This window comes from Dipodomys spectabilis, unplaced genomic scaffold (assembly GCF_019054845.1).
Source record: "Dipodomys spectabilis isolate Male_0828 unplaced genomic scaffold, ASM1905484v1 ptg000009l, whole genome shotgun sequence".
Taxonomy (NCBI): Eukaryota; Metazoa; Chordata; class Mammalia; order Rodentia; family Heteromyidae; genus Dipodomys; species Dipodomys spectabilis.
Window position 1 is genome coordinate 25,562,673 of NW_024870686.1, and position 18,763 is coordinate 25,581,435.

Sequence of the window (18,763 nt, forward strand, 5' to 3'; positions counted from 1 at the left end):
TAATGGAAACATAAATGTATGATAATTACAACAGTTTTTCTTTTTATGTCAAAATTGTTTGATAGAGCCAAAATGCATTTAAACATATGCATTGCGATGAATAATGTTCAATTTCGCATATACATGTACTTCAGTTAAAATAAATTCAATATATGGGAGACAATTTTTTTACCTATGACTCTTCATTCTTTTAGGAAATATTTACAAGTATCTAATCTATAGTCAGATGATACAAAAAGAAAAGAAAGAAAAGCTAGATAATTTACAAGTTTAAGATTCATCATAGACTACCAGGCATGGTGGCTCATGTATGCAATCACAGCTACTTGGAAAGAGGTAATTAGGAGGATCATGATTTGAGGTCAGTGGGAATAAACAGCCAGAGCTCATCCTAATGAACAAGCGAGATGTGATAGTACCTTCCTCTAATCCCAGATATGCAGAAGACATACGAAGAGGACTGTCATCCAAGGCTAACCAAGAAAAAATGTAATATTCTATCTGAAAAAAATAACAAAAAGCAAAAAGGCTTGAGGCATGTCTTAAGTCATAGAGTACATGCCTAGCAAGTATACAGCCTTGTGTTCAAATCCTAGTAACACACACTTCCACCAAGGAAAAGTATCTCTTTTTTTATCAGTTCAGTAAAGTGTTTTAGGTTAGTCCCATCTAGGACAATGGCAGAGGAGCAAGAGATGCAAATGGATTCAGGAGATGTTGTATGGAGAACTAGGAGACATTCTTCACAAATGCTTAGGAATCAATTGAAACTTGAGAGTAATGATAATGCAGGCACCCAATTATGATGATCAGGCCTTAAACACTTGGATAAATGACAGTGCACTTGATTTAGATAAGAGATATTAAAAGAGAACAGAGAGTGGAAGGGAAATATGAATTTAATGACAGTTTTCCTAAGTTAAAAATAATCTATTCTTAGACTCTGGGTTCATGTGGGGTCTTGCTAACTTTCTGCTGGGTTGTCTTCAGTTGGTGATCTCCTGGCCTCCATTTCCCAAGGACCTGACTTTAAAGGTGTATGTCACCATGCCTTGTCTTGGTTCATATTCTTAGGAGAGAAAAATAGGTTCAGATAATGATTTGAGAATTGTTAAATTGCCTTAAACACTGAAATCATAAGGAACTGCAGGAAACACCCTAGAAAAAGCATAGACACCACTCCTAAACAAAATATTTTTAGGAAAAGTACATAAAGAATGTACAAAAGAACACTGGCAAACATGTTTGTGTATAGGTGGATATTGGGAAGAGTAATGAAGACAGGAGAATTAGCAAAGGAATGTGCCCAGAAAAGCCTAAATTGTCACGTCCATGTTTCTCTATTAAGGGCATTTATGCTTTCCAAAGGTGTTTTCTTAGCCTCTTCTCTCCTCAGGACTCCCAGGCTACCTCTCCTATTCCTGGGATGGAGAGTCTCAGTAGGAGACAATCTATCTAGCAGTCTGACTAAGGAAAATTTTTGAAATTCACTAGTAGGAGGTTCTGGATGGTTTTGGTGACAGAAGGGAATGTAGGGCTGAGATTCAGCCAGAAGTGAGCAGAAGCAGAAGTGAAGAGCCAGGGGCTGGGTGCCTCTTCTGATTATTAAGAGGAGAAAGTGAAGCTCCATGGTAGGAGGCACTAAGAGACATTTGCTTTGCTTTGCTTCTGCCCTTTGCTCCCCTGGTAGTGAGAGAGGCTAAGGCAAGGCAACATTTGTGGGGAAAATGGATCATGGAAGAAAAGGGTGAAAATAAATAAATAAATGAGAAGCAAAAACATAACCGTATATAGACTTCCCTAAAGAAAGCTGCGCTCTGTCATCTGAACAGAAGTTTTACATATTCCCTAAAGCAAGAGACTCATTTTCTACAATTCCAGGAAACAAATAGACAACTGGGAAAGCAGCTATGCAAGCATTATGGTTTTTTTTTCTGCCTTTTTGAGATGCTTGATTCTCTCAGTATGAAACTGAATAAGAAAGAGACAAGATTCTCTGCTGGGCTTGAGCATAGATAATAAGGGATGTAACGTGGGATATTTGAGGACAGAGAAAGGAAGTGAGGAAGCAGCTTTGGAAATAAGAAAGGGAGCAGCATCATTTGGTAGGAGATAGTTCCGATTTCACTATGCCAGTTCGGATTTTGAGCTTCACAGAAGACTGTTTTGGTTGAGGTGACACAACTGAGCAATAGTTACTTTGGGGTTGCAGAGTGTAGAATAAAGTGACAGATCCTAGTCTTGCAAACCAAATAGCAATGACAAAGAGCAATGGCAAAGCCTTGAGCTAAAAACATATGTCTCACACCACACACATTTCAACAGTTGGAAACAGCTCCATTTGACAAAGCCTTTCTTATTATGGCAAAGCCATGGCTTTAGAGCTTCTCAGGTCTTCCATCCCTTGATTGGCCTAATTATTAGTCTGATCGCTTCTCACAAATTCTTTCTGAAAAATGTCAAAAGAAAAAACAGGAGAATGATACAGACAGCAGGGAACAGGAAGGGAAGGATGGGAGGAGATGGAGTTTGGAGTTCACTGGATTTCTACACTTACTTCAATGTATCTCTTTAGGCTTATATTACTTATCACCCCCTATATTTTAGCTATTAAGACTCTAGATCTTTACCTTAGAAGGCCAATAGACTTTTAAAACATGTTATGTCCTGCAGCTTGTGAACAAAGGAAGAAAAGTCTCTGTAGGAGTTAAGAAGGGAGACACTCCCACACCATAGTGACTCATCTGACACTGTTGTTTGCCCTCCAAATCAACAAAGGCTCTGAGAAGCCATCCTTACAATCACAGGTCACCCTGAAGTTATGGGACAAATTCAAACTTCAAATCTTGATGGATATCCATGTGTTAGGAAATGGAAAGACTTGGAAAAAATCATATTAAGTGAAGTAAGCCAAGCCCAAAGAAACATAGGTCCCATGGTTTCCCTTATTTGCAATAGTTAGTATATGTATGAGTCAAGCAGAAAAGGTCAGATAAGGTGATGTTAGGAAAATGAACCATAAGATATGTATTTAAATGTTTTTTCTTTCATTCATTTGTTTCTAACGCATTTATATGATTATTTCTTTGTTGCTTTGTATGTCTCTCCCCCACGGTATAACCCCTGCTTTCACTGTATTTGATGTCGGTATAATTTGTGGAGGGGTAGAGGAAAAACAAGTCGTTTAAATAAGGATACAGGAGGACCCGTTGCAACAATGAGAAGTACAAGTTGTCATGTGGAAAACGAACTTTACAACTTTGGTGGGGGGGAAGGATTGGGTGGAGTGGGGAAGCTTGGAAGGGATGGGAAGGGGAAACAAAGGAGGAGGCTACAATGCTTGATAAGAAATGTACTCATTATCTTGCCCATGTAATTGTAACCCCTCTGTACAGTTTTTTCACAATAAAAAATAAAATAAAATAAAAGTCTTGATGGATATGAAGAATCCCTGGACCAAGGACCCCTGGACCAAGAATTACCAAGGACCCCTGGATGAACCTCCCTCTGCGATAGGTCCTCCTCCCGTGGGGTGTGGAAAGCCCACGCCATTGTCCCCTTTCCGCATGGAGTAGGCAGAACGATCTCTTTCTACTCTTCCTTCCTGAGAACAGTCAAGGCTGTGACTGAGAGAAGAGGCATTTGAAGGAAACACAGCTATTATCGGTGCCATGGAGGATAAAAAGAGCATTGGGGAGTTTTCTGACCTTATGACAGCTGTGCGGTCCCTTCCCAGCTGCCTGATCCTCCTGCACTCCTGAAATCTGAAGGCCAACTGAATTGCTCCTGGCCTTACAGAGTTTTCTTCCAGTTTGTCTTTCCAGCCAACTCTTCTCTCAGAAGCATAAGAAAAGGGAGAGACATACTACGCTCATCATGCTTACATGTGGTTTTCACCAGCATCTTTCTTGATATCTACAGTTCCACCTTATTGTTGGGAGGTACCGGGACCCGCATGTTAAAATTCAAGTACTATAAAAAGAATAATATATTTGGCCCTAAAGGTATTTTCAGAGAATCCTCTTTGGAAGTTTAGACTGATTTAATGATACAGTTTAGGACACTCACCCGCCCCAAAAGCAGAATGTACATTCAGAAATTAATACTATCTAGAGACTAGAACTAAAAATATCAGAGGAATGGTCATCAAAGTCACATCAAGCACTGATTGAATTTTCTGGGGACAACTTAATTCTTTGTGGAAATCTAGTTTGCTCTGATATGTAGGTTGTTTGAGCCTTAGATTCCACTTATTCTAAACTGAATTCCACATTATTTTCTGTATCAAGTTAGACAAGAGTAAAAAGGTAAAATGAAAGAAAGTAAAAAGTACGTCAAAATGCCTCAGTTATTTTAAAAATGAAAAACTTCATAAAGTTTTCATGTTCACAAAGGGTCCTGGAAGATAAGTTCCTTCTTTATCCAATCTCTGCTTTTTGAAATCTAAAATGTTAGTATAAAACGTAACATTTCAAATTGCTTACAATGCATAATCTAGCTTTTGAAAAACCCTACTTAAATAAACTTACCCAACCCTTACATCAACTCCACCGATTATGCTACTTTATAGCCCTTTTAGAATAGGAAATCTAATGCACAGAGAAGATAACTACCAAGCCCAGAAGAATCACGCAGGTTGCCCTGTAGTAGTCTTAAGCCAGAAACTAGAAAGTTATGTCCAGTTTCCAATCCTTAATTCTTGTGCATGCTACACAACTGTTGAAAAAAATGTCTGATGTTGAGAAATGCTGTATGTATTTCAAATGCAGTTGCATTATATGATGGATTTTTGTATACTATCAACAGTTAATATTGCTGGAGTAATAACTCCATGAACCCTACAAAACTTTTTTAAAAGCTCTGCATATATGATATTACAAACAATATGGACTTTTTTCAAATATTCAAAACAGCTGTGTTTCCATGGCACATGATTCCATTGGCATATTGTCCAATACATGTTAACCTGAATATGTATTATTAATACTTCTTCACTTTTAACTTTACCATACTTTATTTTAACCATTTTGTTACTTTTATTAACATATGGTCTTGAGATTCTTGGAAATGGAATCTACTTTCTTTCCATCCTTATCAACTGCCACCAGTTCCCATCTAGTCCTCTTTTCTATGCTATGGTACACAAGTAATTTTTTCCTTCGTTTTTGGTATCTGGATATTGTCTTTGCTATGCTGGCTGTTGTTTTGCTAACTTAAATTTGTTACATGGCTTTATGAAATCCCTTTTCAATATTATGACCCTGGATCCATATGTGTGTGTGTGTGTGTGTGTGTGTGTGTGTGTGTGTGTGTGTGTGTGTGTGTGTGTGTTAATAGAGGATTATGATAAGAACTCAATTACCTATCTATCATCTACTTTGTAAACATATATCTATATTGCTTTACACTTTGCAGTGTAGTATGTGTGTGTGTGTGTGTGTGTGTGTGTGTGTATGTGTGTGTGTGTGTGTGTATGCGTGCAGATCCTAGGGTTTGAACTCAGGGCCTGGGCACTGTCCTTGAGCTTTGTGTTCAAGGCTATAGGTCTACCATTCTGAGCCACAGCTTCACTTCTAGCTTTTTTGGTAGTTAATTGGAGATAAGAGTCTCCTGAGCTCTCCTGCCTGAGCTGGCTTCTAACCTCCATCCTCCTGAGTAGCTAGGATTACAGGCGTGAGCCACCAGTTCCTTGCTATTTTATACATTTTAGCTACTTCTCCAAAGTATTGAGACAGTTTCATTGGAAAAAAATTTCAAATTGTTCTCCCAGGAAGAACACTTAAATTATGAAAGGCATAAAATGCAAATCAACATTTCAGACTGTATCAATCTTTTCCACTTTTCTTTTTGCCTTATTTTCTTGACTTTCTCTATCTTCGCTGGAACTGGCCCTTCATTCAGGAGACTGAGATCTGTGGATTGTAGTTTTCAGGCAGCCCAAGCAGGAGAGTGCTTTAGACTCTTATCTCTAATTAACCACCAAAAAACTAGACATGTACCTCAAGTGGTATAGAGCTAGCTTTGAGCAAATAAGGACTGGAACACATACACACACACACACACACACACACACACACACACACACACACATGTATCAGGTGTATATTTATTTTTATCATTCTTACATTTTTAAATGCCTCCAACATGGTGTATAAATCTAATGACATCTTTCCAAAGTCTTCACTTGTCTTAAACTATGTGACAATCAGCATAGTACTGATATTTTTCCTGCCTTATGAATCCAATATTCTCTTTGTACCTTACTTAGTTGTCAATTGATATAGTGAGAACTTATTGCAACGGATTGATCAGAGGAATAAATCAGTAAACACACAGAGTGGAAATAATGAGGTCATTTATAAATATCTAACGATCTCTTATTTTTTTCTACCTCTCCTAAACACTAAAGAGTAGGAGCTTGTATTCCCTAGCACCCTGTTATAGGTGTGGCTGTACCCTCTTTAACTAACAGATTGTAAGCTCATTGAAAACACATTTACAGCTTTGTCATTTATTCCCCTCCAGGTCTAGTATAGCATCTTGTACAAACTGCATATCCAATATACTTTATCAGTGATAAATAGGCAAATTGACAGTAATATGCTTCATGTGCTTTGTTCTATTTTTACTAGCTTTAGAGAAGTTAATAGTTCTTAAAACCTCCAAATGTATAAACTGATAAGTGTTAAACTTCCTTTATTTATTTTCCATGAAGCATTTTTTCACATATGAATCTAGTTTGCTCACTACCTTTTCGTGAGATGCCCTCAGTGTTTCTATATGATGAATTGAAACTCAAACACAGTGACTTGCCCACATCATTTATTGCTCTGCTAGATGAAGCTAGAATGTGAATCTAAAGTATCTGAGCTTCCCTTTGCCTAGTTCCAACCTCATGTGACTTTTCGAACCATCTACAGCTCTCACTGTAAGGGTGAGAGCCTTTGTAATGGGTGGAGAAACTATATTTAGACAATATAGAAAGTAAATGCCTAACGTACATAAAGACTTTAATGCAGTAACTCTTTCTTGTCTCATGAATACTCACTTTTATCTCTCCACTGACAAATTAGAAAGTTAAGAATGTTTAATTTATGCTTTATTTATTCCCTAACTGTAGTGAAAGAATAGTAATTCTATGAAATAACCGTATTATTTTGATGACTGCTATATACTCTCTAAGTTTATATTTTTCTCCCAAATCATCTAATAGCTTCTATGAATAAGATATAACCAATAACAAAAAGTTCTATCAAGTAATAAGTCTGCTATTACTAGACCTTGAACTCAGAACCTCGCTTAGCTGTTTTGACTCCTTTAGCTCCTTTGACTCACACTGGTGTGCTACTGCTTGAGTCACACCTCAATGGCAGCCCTCCAATTCTTACTGGTAATCAATGTGGAGAAAAAATATGTCTAACATGTGAAACATTTGGCTCTATTTTAACAGTGAATGAAGATTGTCACTCCATTAAATCTTTCTTTTTCTTCTTATATGAAAAGCCTTCATTTTTGAGTAGCTTACATCAAAGTGAAAAATGTTAGTAATTTCTATGAAAAGCCATTAAATGAAAAATAAACAAAAACCAGCAACCTGTCCTTAACTGTTAGACAAAAACAAAGATGATTTGGAAAAAAAAAAAAACCCTTTTAGTTTTCCCAGATCTTAATTGTTTATTAACCATCCTCTCTCGCATAGCAGATTGAATACATCAATGGCATTGCTCTGCAGATCACTTCACAATGCCTCTAAAATTCAAACCATCTGCAAATATTTATTAACCAGACACTAATTACCTTGCTAAAGGCAATGATTGCTTGTAAACACTTACAAAATGTATAACAATAATATATATCCCTTAAGACTTGTTATAATCTAGTCAAAATGCTAAGCAGTTAATTCTTGCTATGACATTACAAAGAAAGGTAGCACCATCTTTTTTTTCTTGAAAATAAAGCTGGTTTGGGGAACTTCATGAGATGAGAAGTGTCACAAGGTGCTAAATAAGAGAACTAGAATTTATATCCAGATATTTTTCTTTCAAATCTTACACAGAGATCAAAATACTAGGAAATTTCTGGCGTTTCTCCTTCAAGAAAGTTTGTTTAGACTCTGGCTTTCTAGACATCAAGCATTAAAGAAACATTCCATGAGATTATGGACATTTGAGATTATGTCTTAGCCTCATGGAGGTAGATATCTGGTAGCTGCCATATTACTCTATGGTACCCACAATTATGTTAACTACGTTACAACATAACTGTGGTTATCTTATTTATAATCTGTGTGCCTCTAGCTGGCTAAATCCCTTTGTGATTCTCATGCTTGCTAAATAGAAAGCATCTCCCTGGACAGACGTATTCTCTATTTTTCTTTCTATTTCCTAAAATTGTATTAATTATATGTAAATGGTACTTTGAATTTGATGAGCAGCCTATGTGAATTCAAACCAATGGAAACACCAAGAAGTTCCATAAGTTTAAAATATTGTAGGAAATGTAACAGTTGGGCGGATTTACTTTTTATCTGTAAGTGGGGCCATGTGTGAAGTGTATGCACATGTTTTTGCTAGATGAGTATGAAGTATGAATACATTTAATTTGAAAGTGCTGCCAATCCAGTGCACATTGTTTTGCAATCACACTGACAGCAGGAAAGTTGAGAAAATGCTGATGTGATTTGTCTTGAATTTATCACATATCCTAAATATACCTTGGTGTTTTTAACCCTTTTTATCATACTGCTTTGTTGAATTCTATGCATGCAACCGACATGAGTATTCTAATGAAGAATGAATATCTTTCTCTTCTTTTCAAGTTTCCTTTTCTGGAAGTGAAGTACTGGGGTTGGAACTCAGGTGTCCATGCTTGATATGCAAGTGTTCTACTTCTTGAATCAAACACCAGTCATTTTGCTTTTGGTTTGCTTATCAGATAGGGTCTCATGCTTTTGCATGGAACCATGATTTTCTTTCCTCCATTTCCTGAACATCAGAGCATTACAGGAATACACCACTATACTTAGCATGATTTGGACCTAGCATCTCATTAACTTTTATCTGGGGTGGCCTAATGCCATGGTTATCAAACCTCTATCTCTTGAGTAGATAGTATGACAGCATGCCCTATTCCACCTAATTTTTAAATAAATTAGACATATATAGATGTATACACATATATGTACACTCATATATGAACATGTACATATGCCTGTGTGTTTGTGCCTATCTAGTATATATTCTTAGTTGCATAGCCTATCCAAACAACAATTACATTTGGGATGATTGAGATACCCCATAGCCTTATGACGTGACACCTGAAAAACAGAGAAGACCACGTGACTCATTCATGATGCCTTGTTTTACATTTATTGTCCTCTGCAGTTTCCTATTCGTACCACTGTTCCTTTGGTTCCATAATAATACCAACTATACAAAATATTCAAATATAAAGAGAAGAGCAATATAGTATTATTTCCTATTTTTTGTTTGTTTTGGTCTCAGTCCTGGGGCTTGAACTTAGGGTCTGGGTGCTATCTCTGAGTTGTTTTTTTTTCCCCTAAAGGTTAGTGTTCTACCACTGAGTCATAGCTACACTTCCAACCTTTTTGTAGTTAATTGGAGATAAGTCACACAGGCTTTCTTGTTCTAGCTGACTTTGAATTGCAACCCCCAGATCTCACCCTCCTAAGTAGCTAGGATTACAAGCATGGACCACTGGCACCCAGTAATCCTGCTTTATAGTTTTAAGAACAAATTCTGTCTTCAAACTGTCCATCATCAGCAAACTAAGCAAGACACAATAGGAATGACTGCAACACAACATATCCACTGCTGAGCCAAATGCCTTTTCCATGGCAGGAGATTGCCCTATTTTAATTCCAGCTTGTCTTGTAAATAAGATTATCCTTGATGTCTCTTTGCAAGTTCTACCTGTATTCAAATGTGATAAAGAGAGATGTGATTGCAAACGTCCTAAAAACTGTCATGACCACTCCTGAAATTTTTTAAAAATATAATAAAATGCCCTCAATCTTCTGTTCCACACCACTTAAATCACTCAAACTTTCTTATTCTATGTCTACATATTTCAGCTGGCTTTGCTTCTCACAGAGAAAATTCTAGAATGATGGGGCTGATTTATTCACTTCAGCTTGTCTATCTAGAAATGAACAGACTGTGGGGGAAAAAGCTATCTCATTTTTTCATTTTGTACCAGATTGCAAACAGAAGACTGTGTTTCACACTCAGTCTCCCATGGGGCAGTGTGATGAACTAATCATGTAGCGATCTACTAGGTCACAGCAAATAATTAAGACACTTGTTACAGTGGCCTGTGCGGTGCCACCCTGCAGAGATTGTGAATGGATTTTCCATAAATTCAAGAAAAGGTCCTTTAAAACCCTAATTTAAAATCTACATCACAGCTAATTAAGAACAGTATGGCTCAAACTAATGCATTATTTCACATCCAATGTGCTGAGAATGTACTCTCCTAAGTGCAGAAGAGGAGGGAAAAAAACCTTCATTTTTATTTCCTCTCCTTAGCTCTTCCAATATTTGAAGTATTTGCTGAGAAAGGAAGATGTACTTTTACAGCTTTGGTGATCAGCATGAGAAAAGACATCATAGGCCAGTTTGCATATTCTGCATGCCAATTATCTGATATTTTTATACTATCAAACATGTTTAAACTGCCATAGGAAAAATGCTCCCCATCAAAAGGAGTCCCCTTGAAGTGAGAGGCTTATTAAGGTTGAAGAGTTGGACAAAGATTCTGAGCAATCTCTGGGGAGAGATTTATTATTTTTTTTAATGGAGGTTCTCTGACACTTAAGCACAGTTCTGCCTGTGACTAAAACCAAAACATTACCTCACAATATTTTTCCCTTCCAAGGTGTGATCTCTCGGGATTTTATACATCTCATTATGTGACAAGCATGAATAGCTCTATTTTATAAATAGACATTTTGAAAATCAAAAACATAACAATGCCCCACAAGTTCAAAAAGGCTCAGTGTGTCACTTGTTCAATGTACAGATGCTTCTGAAATCATTCTAAACAACTCTTAGAATGTCTGAAGTAAAATTCTGGAAATATCACAGCAGCATTTTTATGTTGTGTATAGTCTGAAAATTACTGCAACTTATTTTGTTTCCAATCTAAAGTCTAAACAAACAATAACTTAAAAATTGTTTGTCTAATCTATTTAAAGTATTTGAGAAAATAAAGTGTTAGGGTGGTATATTTCTATATCCACTTTAGCAAATGATTAGGAAGAGAATTATAATACTACCAGAGGCAGTATTTTTGTTTTAAAACATTGCATTATTCAATATATCATCCTAACTTATAACTTAATTAACACCTTTAATGTTCATGCATCTGAAAGCAGAGAGGAGTAGACATTCCTGTTTAAAACTGAAAGGAATTAAGAGGTAGCATACAACAATCACACAACCATCCTCATCAGATAAATGACATTCATTTGTCTCATTTTGCAATACATACGTTTAAATATATTTAAAAGAGAAACTTCAATAACAACAAAAAGACAAAGTATATCCACTGAAAATAGCATAATTACGATAGTCTTATAACTAAAAAAAAATATTGAAAATTTTTATCAAATCTTGAGCATCTCAAAAGTTGAATATTCATCTCAGTAATCTACTTTCAACTTTAAGATGCTCAAGCAATAACAAAAAAGCCAGAAAACTTTTGAACTGACTTATGGTATTCGAACTATTTTACCAATCTTTCTCAGATTTAAGAAGGAAAAACAGGCAAAAATCACTTTGATAAATATTTGGAATTTTTATTTAATTTATATTCTTTGCCACTATATAGATGGTGGAAATGCATGAAATATTCTGCAGAATTGTTGTAAATGTTACATGTTATAACAAAATACAAATTATTGATAAAATAATTAAATGTTGGGGAAGAGCATAAATACTAACCTATGTGAGAAAAAGTTTTGTCAGTGTTTTTCGCTTGTGAACTTTTTTGGGCTTTATCTCAGATTGTAAATCAAGTGTAATTTAAAATAAATAGTAGGTAGAACAAAATTTCCTGTTGTGATTTGGAAAAGTACAAGCTCAGGACATTTAAAAAGTATTTACCACTTCATGATTTTGAGTTTCAAAAATTATTTTCCAGCAGCCAATTATAAAAATTAAACTGTACAAATGTAAAGGGTTTTCAAGTTTATAATGACTGGCATGCCATATATAATACCTACCAACCTGGCTGTTGTAGACACAACAGCTGTAAAACTAGACCTCTTCTATAGGCACATGACATCTTTGAATAACTTTAGTAGTTACTATGTCAGTGCCTCAATCAACATCTTATTCTTGTCTACAGCATTTCACAACTTAGAGAAAAATGCAGTAACAAATGACTTATGAAGCACATGTAGGAATCAGCCTTGAAAAGGTGTTTTAAAAATAAATGGCCTGAATGTAACTAACTCAATAGCCAACTTACATGCTTCAATTGAAAACCTATGTCTTGAGCCAGTTTATGACCACTGAAATACAAATAGTTTAGTAAAATACTATATCAACATATCAAGTATGTTTAATTCATCATTACAAGTCAGTGTTCATTTAGTCAAATATATTAATGATTTAATAACTTGACCAATAATTATAATATTGATCATGAGCATGTCCTTTTTCTTTTTTTCTGTTAAAAAGTTGTTGTCAGTCATAAATACAAAAGAATATGGTCAAAGTTAATTTCAAAGTAATCAGTGCCTTTTCTTCTCTTGGTTTCAAAACTTTCCCATAGCTTTAAGTCAGCATTTCCTGAGTGTCCCTTCCTCTCTAGTGTCAGAAACTTTAGTGCTTTTCCTGTGCATTACTGGATTGCTATCAGATATTTATAGAAGAACTGAAAACAAGAAAACTTACTTTGAAGATTATGAGGACAAGTCAGAGAGTTGAACTGCTACATTTCATTTTTTTAATGCCAGTATACAAACACTGTTCTCATTAGGGGTCAAAAATCAATAAAACCAATGTGAACATTGTAAAGATCTCATTAATAAGATTAATTACAGTTTTATGTTAGTGATAGCAGCAAATACTTCAGAGGGTTATTGTTAATTGAATTAGCAAAATCAAAGAATAAACAAGTTTCTCCTATTTTACCACCATTGGGATAGAACTTTGCATAGGGTGTTGATAACTACTATTAACATCCTGTTTTATATTAAAGTTTGAAGAAATAAGTAGGGAAAAGAAGTTTCACATCTAAAATTCCTATCTCCTTCTTTACACAGGGATTATTAAACAGTATTGACTTCAACCCAGTGAAATTCCTATGAGAAATGATGATGAAGATCAACAACTAAATGGAATTACTCCTCAGAACTTCAATCTACTAAACATGCATAGGAATTAGTTTCCATTAAAGTGTAGAGATAAGTAATGACTTCGTGTCATAATGAAAAAGTAGATTACCTCCATATCCTTTATAACTAACTACTCACTGTGTAAAAAGGAAATTAAACATGGTTAAGTATAAGAACAAACATTCAACTGCCATTAATATATATTATTGTTGTCCAGAAAGAGACTACTTAACACTTATACGTGGAAAGTGCATAGTACAAAGGGGTGATGGCCCTTGAAATTAAAAATATTAATATTCCAAAGTGAGCTACAGGACTAATGAGAATGGTATTATTTCAACTTCATGAACAAGGCTTCATTCCACTGTTCAAAGTTTGATTACAACACCTGTTTTATAGGTTAATAAGAAAAACAATTAAAATATGTATTTTCCCTAGTATTTTCTGAAGGACATTTTGCACTCTTATTCATGACAGTTGTTTGTACACATTGTTGTGATCCATGTATCTCCAGATGTGTTACATACAAAGCAGAAAGAAACAAAAAATTCTATCATCCTGAATGGTCTTTTCAAGAAGGAAGAAAGGCTTTTAGCAACAAACTGTTCCCACCAGACTGTGAAGCTGAATGGATATTCTTAATAACTCTGGCTATAGACCCTGCCACACTACCTTAGCAACAGGGGAGAGACTTTTAAGTTTCCACAAGGTGAAAACCCATGGTGAGGGGGAAAAAAATACAGCCATAACATAGAAAGCTATAGCTTGGTTTTGTGAAAACTACTTCACAATTTTAGTGACTTAGTTGGCTCAATTCACTTTCATAGCGACAGGCAAACAAGACAAGAAGGCAAACACCAAGCATGGTAATTGAACTTGCACCAAACCTTCATCCACCTCCCACAAATAAAGAGCTACTTTTCATGAACTTCAAGCTAAAACACCAGTGTGAAAGGGGACCTTCTGCTTTTGACCTTTCTCTCCTACTCTTTCCTACTTTATTTCACAGCTTCACTATGTTATCAGCTGCAATCTTAAAACAACTGCCAATCTAAAGCTCCAAGTCTCTAGTCTTACAAAAATCAGCTCTGTCATAACTTAGGATAAGAACCCAAGGCTATAGATAACAAGCTTCCTTCCTCAGGTGCCCAGATAGGTACTTCATGCTCTAGCTAAGCTTCCTGAGGTCTTTTTTCTCTAGGTGCCACTTACCTGCTGCTCCCCGGGCTCTGTAGATTTCACCAGGTGTTTATCCTTGTACAGAGACCAAAGACCAATATTGGGCAGGAAAATTAAAGCCACCATGAATAACAAAGTCATCTGCAGAAATCTCTTCTGTTTCCTCTTCATTGCCAATGGTAACCGAGAAGAAAAGTTAGAGACCGTTCTCTGACTGCTCCTTGTGGTTTAGATCCAAAGTCGTTTCCTCTCCCTGGTCAAACACCAGCCACTGAGGAGAAAGCTACAAACTTTTGCTGCGTGTTCAGCACCAAGTCTGCACGATTCCGAGGGAGTTGGCCATCTGCAGAACAAACGCACAGTTACTTTTCTCCCCCTCTTAGAAAACTATGACGAAGGCATTATCTATTGGCTTAGAAAGAAATGACTCCACCGAGGAAATCATTAAGTCTTATTGACCCTCCATTAATATAAAGCAGTGGAGTAAATATGATCGTTTTATAGACGAGTGGTAAATGATGAACAGGGCAATACCAGGCTAGATGCTTCAATAAGTGGGAAGTGGTTTGTGGTTGCCTTTTGCCCTCCGACCCCCGATCTTTCTCCCCCCTCCCCTCCCCTCTCCCGGAGGTAATGTAGGAGATGTAGGCAGGGGAGGGGCAGGTTAGCAGCCAAAGTGGAAGAGAGGGAGTGGCCTGGCCCCATCCAGTGTCAGGAAACTCGGTGTCTGCTTCTGACAGCGAAGCATCAAGAACTTCCTAGTCTTACCTGCTGGACATCTCCCCTGGTGCTACCCCAGATCACCCACCTGAACTCAAGTTCAACTCCCGGCGCCGCAGCCGCCGGAGCCAGTGTGTCGGAAGACTCCACCGACGGTGTGGGGGGGACGGGGAGGGGGGCGGGGGTCTACTCCAGAGACGAGGTATCCAGGGCAGGATTGTTTGGCTAGAGGTGCACAAACTCCTGGATAAACACTCCCGGGCAGGCAGGCAGGCAGGCAGGTGCGCGCGGGGAGACCCGGGAGCCCGGAGGCCAGGAGGCTACAGATGTCCGCGGAGCCCAGCCGGAGCAAGTGCGGGCGCGGAGCCCGTGGCTTCCCCGCGCGGTCCTGGGGATGAGATCCGCCGCGAAGTCAGCGCTCTGCTCATCAATCTCGGCCCCTGCCTCCCGTGACGCTCTCACGCGCCGCGGTTCATGTCACCATCCTGCCCCCCCTCCCCGCACCCCACCCCACCCCACCCCCGCCGGCCAGGGAAGGAGCGAACCCACGGCAGCATCGCCCCCCCCACCCCCCAGCCCGGAGCACCGCGAGGCTGGCGTGCCTTTGAATTCCGGAGGGTGCAAGGCGGCGAAGCCCAAATCCTGAGCCGGGCTGGGCCAGGGGGCGAGGCGCCCGGAGAACGCGCGCGGGCGGAGGTGCGCGGCGCGGCGCTGGCGCCGGGTCGCCCGCTCCCGCTCCCCGCGGGCTGTGGCCTGCGGTCCTCAGAGACGATGCCGGTGCCCGCCACGTGCGGGGAGCCCCCGGAGCCCCGCGCCCGGCGGGGGGCGGGGGAGGGGGCAACGCTACCGCAGACCAACCGGACTCCAGCCTGGAGAGGAGCGGGGAAAGGTGGGACGGGGAGGGAGGAGGCGAGGTGCCCCCCGAAGACGCTGCTGGGGTGGGGGATGTCGGGGCTCCCTGGCTGCACGGATCGTCTCTTTACGGGGCCACCTGCTCCCCTCTCCTCTCACCCAAAAGACATTCCGGAGGCAAAGTCGCCGGCTGCGCTCGGGTTTCTCCGGGATTCCTGCATGGTGTCGCCGCCGGGATGCGAGAGCGCGGAGAGGCGGGCGGTGGCGGTGGCGGTGACGGTGGCGGCGGCGGCGGCGACCCGGGCTCGCTGGGTCCCACCCGCGGCGAGAGCTTTCCCCGGGGCCGCGAGTCCTGCGCCGAGGCCAGGTACGTGAGGGGGGTTGGATGGGATGGGGGTGGGATGGGGGGGGGGGGAAGGAAGGCAGAGGATCCCCAAGCGAGGCCAGGGAAGCTCCTAGAGAGGACAAACACCGTGGACACCCAAGGCAGCTCCACTTGGGTCTGAAAAAAACAATACACCCGGGGCCCTGGTTGAAGATTTGGCCACGCCACTCCCCTCCTTCCCACGCCTGGCACGCCCGCGCTCCGTGCTTTCTGGTCGCTGCGAGGGCTCCCTGTCCCTCTCCGACCAGGCCTCTTGCTCCCGCCAGGGTCCCCCCGGAAACCCGTGGATCCGGCTAACTCTCTGGCGGAGGATGGACTTCTCCCTCCCCGGAACGTCTGGAGGGGGGCGCACCCCGCAAACCTGTAGCCGCCTAAGGGACCCGAGCGGGGCCTAGCAGCGTTCCCTGCCCACCCAGGACCTGGAACCCCCCCCCCTCCCCAACAGCTTCGGAAAGAAGACTTAGATAAGGTGACAGGTGCACATGCAACACGGGCTCTAACAGCCCCTCCAGTGCCCCCAGAGAAACACTGTGGCCACGTCTTTGTTACAGCCTAGATTACACCCACATGTTTGGGTGAGACTGTGGACTCCAGATGGTATTTGCTTGTTTCCTTCTTCCTCAGCTCCTCTGACCCATCTTTGTCCCCTCCCTCCAAGCTCCTCTCCCACCTCCCCCTTCTCCCAGGCCTTCCTAGCTAGCTAGTTCCCTCCCTCCTCCTCTTACCTTTCTTCTCCCTCCCCTTTCCTCGCTTTGTCATTTAAGGACTGCACTTGAAAAAGACATAGATTTGATGGTGAAGAGTCATGCCTTAACCTTCCCGTGCTACTCATTTAAAAGGGACTTGAACAATAGAGACGGGATGTATGATTTCATAAATAAAGCTGAATACTATAATGCATGTGGGAATCACTTTGCGACTCAGAAAAGGATAACACAAATGAGATAGATAGATAGATAGATAGATAGATAGATAGATAGATAGATAGATAGATAGATAGACCATTTACATAGATAGCTATAGATAGCTAGACTCAACGTTTCCTTTATATTCAAAATCACCTTTAAGTTTTGTTTCAGTGAAATTTAACAATCTAGAGAGCAAGGGATGTAATTCCCTGCCCCTCCTCCGCCCACACACACATACACACATTTTATATTTTCCATTTTTTTTTACTATGTATTTCATTCCATTATTTTACTACACAAAATAGGAACTCCTGGAAGCAACGGAACAGAATGGAACGGAGAAGCTTTCTCAGATGACTTAGTCGGCAAGTTAATGAATTTGGAGTACTGTTTGAGAAAGCTGCATTTCCCAATCTAGGAATCGATGTAAACATGAAAAGTAAACACAAAACCCTAAAAGTGTACTTGGAATTAAAAATTGTTTCTATTGTATTAAGACATGCTCCTTTCTACTGTTAAAAAAAAAAAATCCTGAAAGAAATAGAGGTGCTATCATTCTGCTTACCGAATCCAGGATGCTGAGTTGGATTGTGTATTACAGTTCTTACACAAGTTTGTGGTCTTGCTTGCAGCCCCTATCTCAGAACATTTTAGTTAAGTGTGGATGGTGTGATTATTCATTCAAGCACATGCATAACGTTAGAAGTAAGTAGAAGGCGCATGCTGTCATGTTAACTTTCATTTTTACGGTATTTTTCCAGACTACCACTTTTCCACTCCCATCTGTTGACTGCGTATATACTTGACTTGGAGAGTAAGTTCTATTTTTAACTTCAGGGTATTTTTTTAATTGCAGTTCACATGTCACAGATGACTGTATTTCTAACAATAATCAGTATTTCAGGTTTAAGTTTAAACAAACAATTAATAGTTAATTCTGATGGGTTCAATCAGAACACCTTTGTCCAACTACGCAAAGACCATTTTCAAAAATTTCTGTGTAAACCTGGGTAAGCCCCTTTGTATTGGTTATTAATGCTTTTATCTTTAAGATTAGCCTTAGCAGGGGTGCAAGTGGCTCACACCTGTAATCCTAGCCACTCAGGAGGCTGAGTTCTGAGGATCACAGTTCAAAACCAGCCCAAACAAGAAAGTCCTTGAGACTCATCTCCAATAAAACACTCAGAAAACCGGAAGTGGTGGTGTGGCTCAAGTGGTAAATAGCTTGTCTTGAGCTGAATAGCTGAGGGACAGTGCCCAGGCCCAGAGTTCAAGCCCCACAACAGACAAAACAAACAAAAAGATTAGCCTTATATCAGAAGATCTGGTGTTTGAATTTATTTATTTTTGTATGTG

General features: G+C 39.6%; 1 protein-coding gene across 1 annotated transcript in view; it reads right to left on the reverse strand.

Annotated features, from left to right (window-relative positions):
- The window catches only part of Galntl6 (polypeptide N-acetylgalactosaminyltransferase like 6), an 813,988-nt gene extending 799,275 nt beyond the window's left edge, over positions 1-14,713 (reverse strand). Inside the window, exon 1 of the mRNA XM_042702130.1 lies at positions 14,576-14,713. Within this exon, the coding sequence (XP_042558064.1) occupies positions 14,576-14,713 (138 nt within the window). The remainder of the gene's footprint in view (positions 1-14,575) is intronic.
- Positions 14,714-18,763: the final 4,050 nt, after the last annotated feature.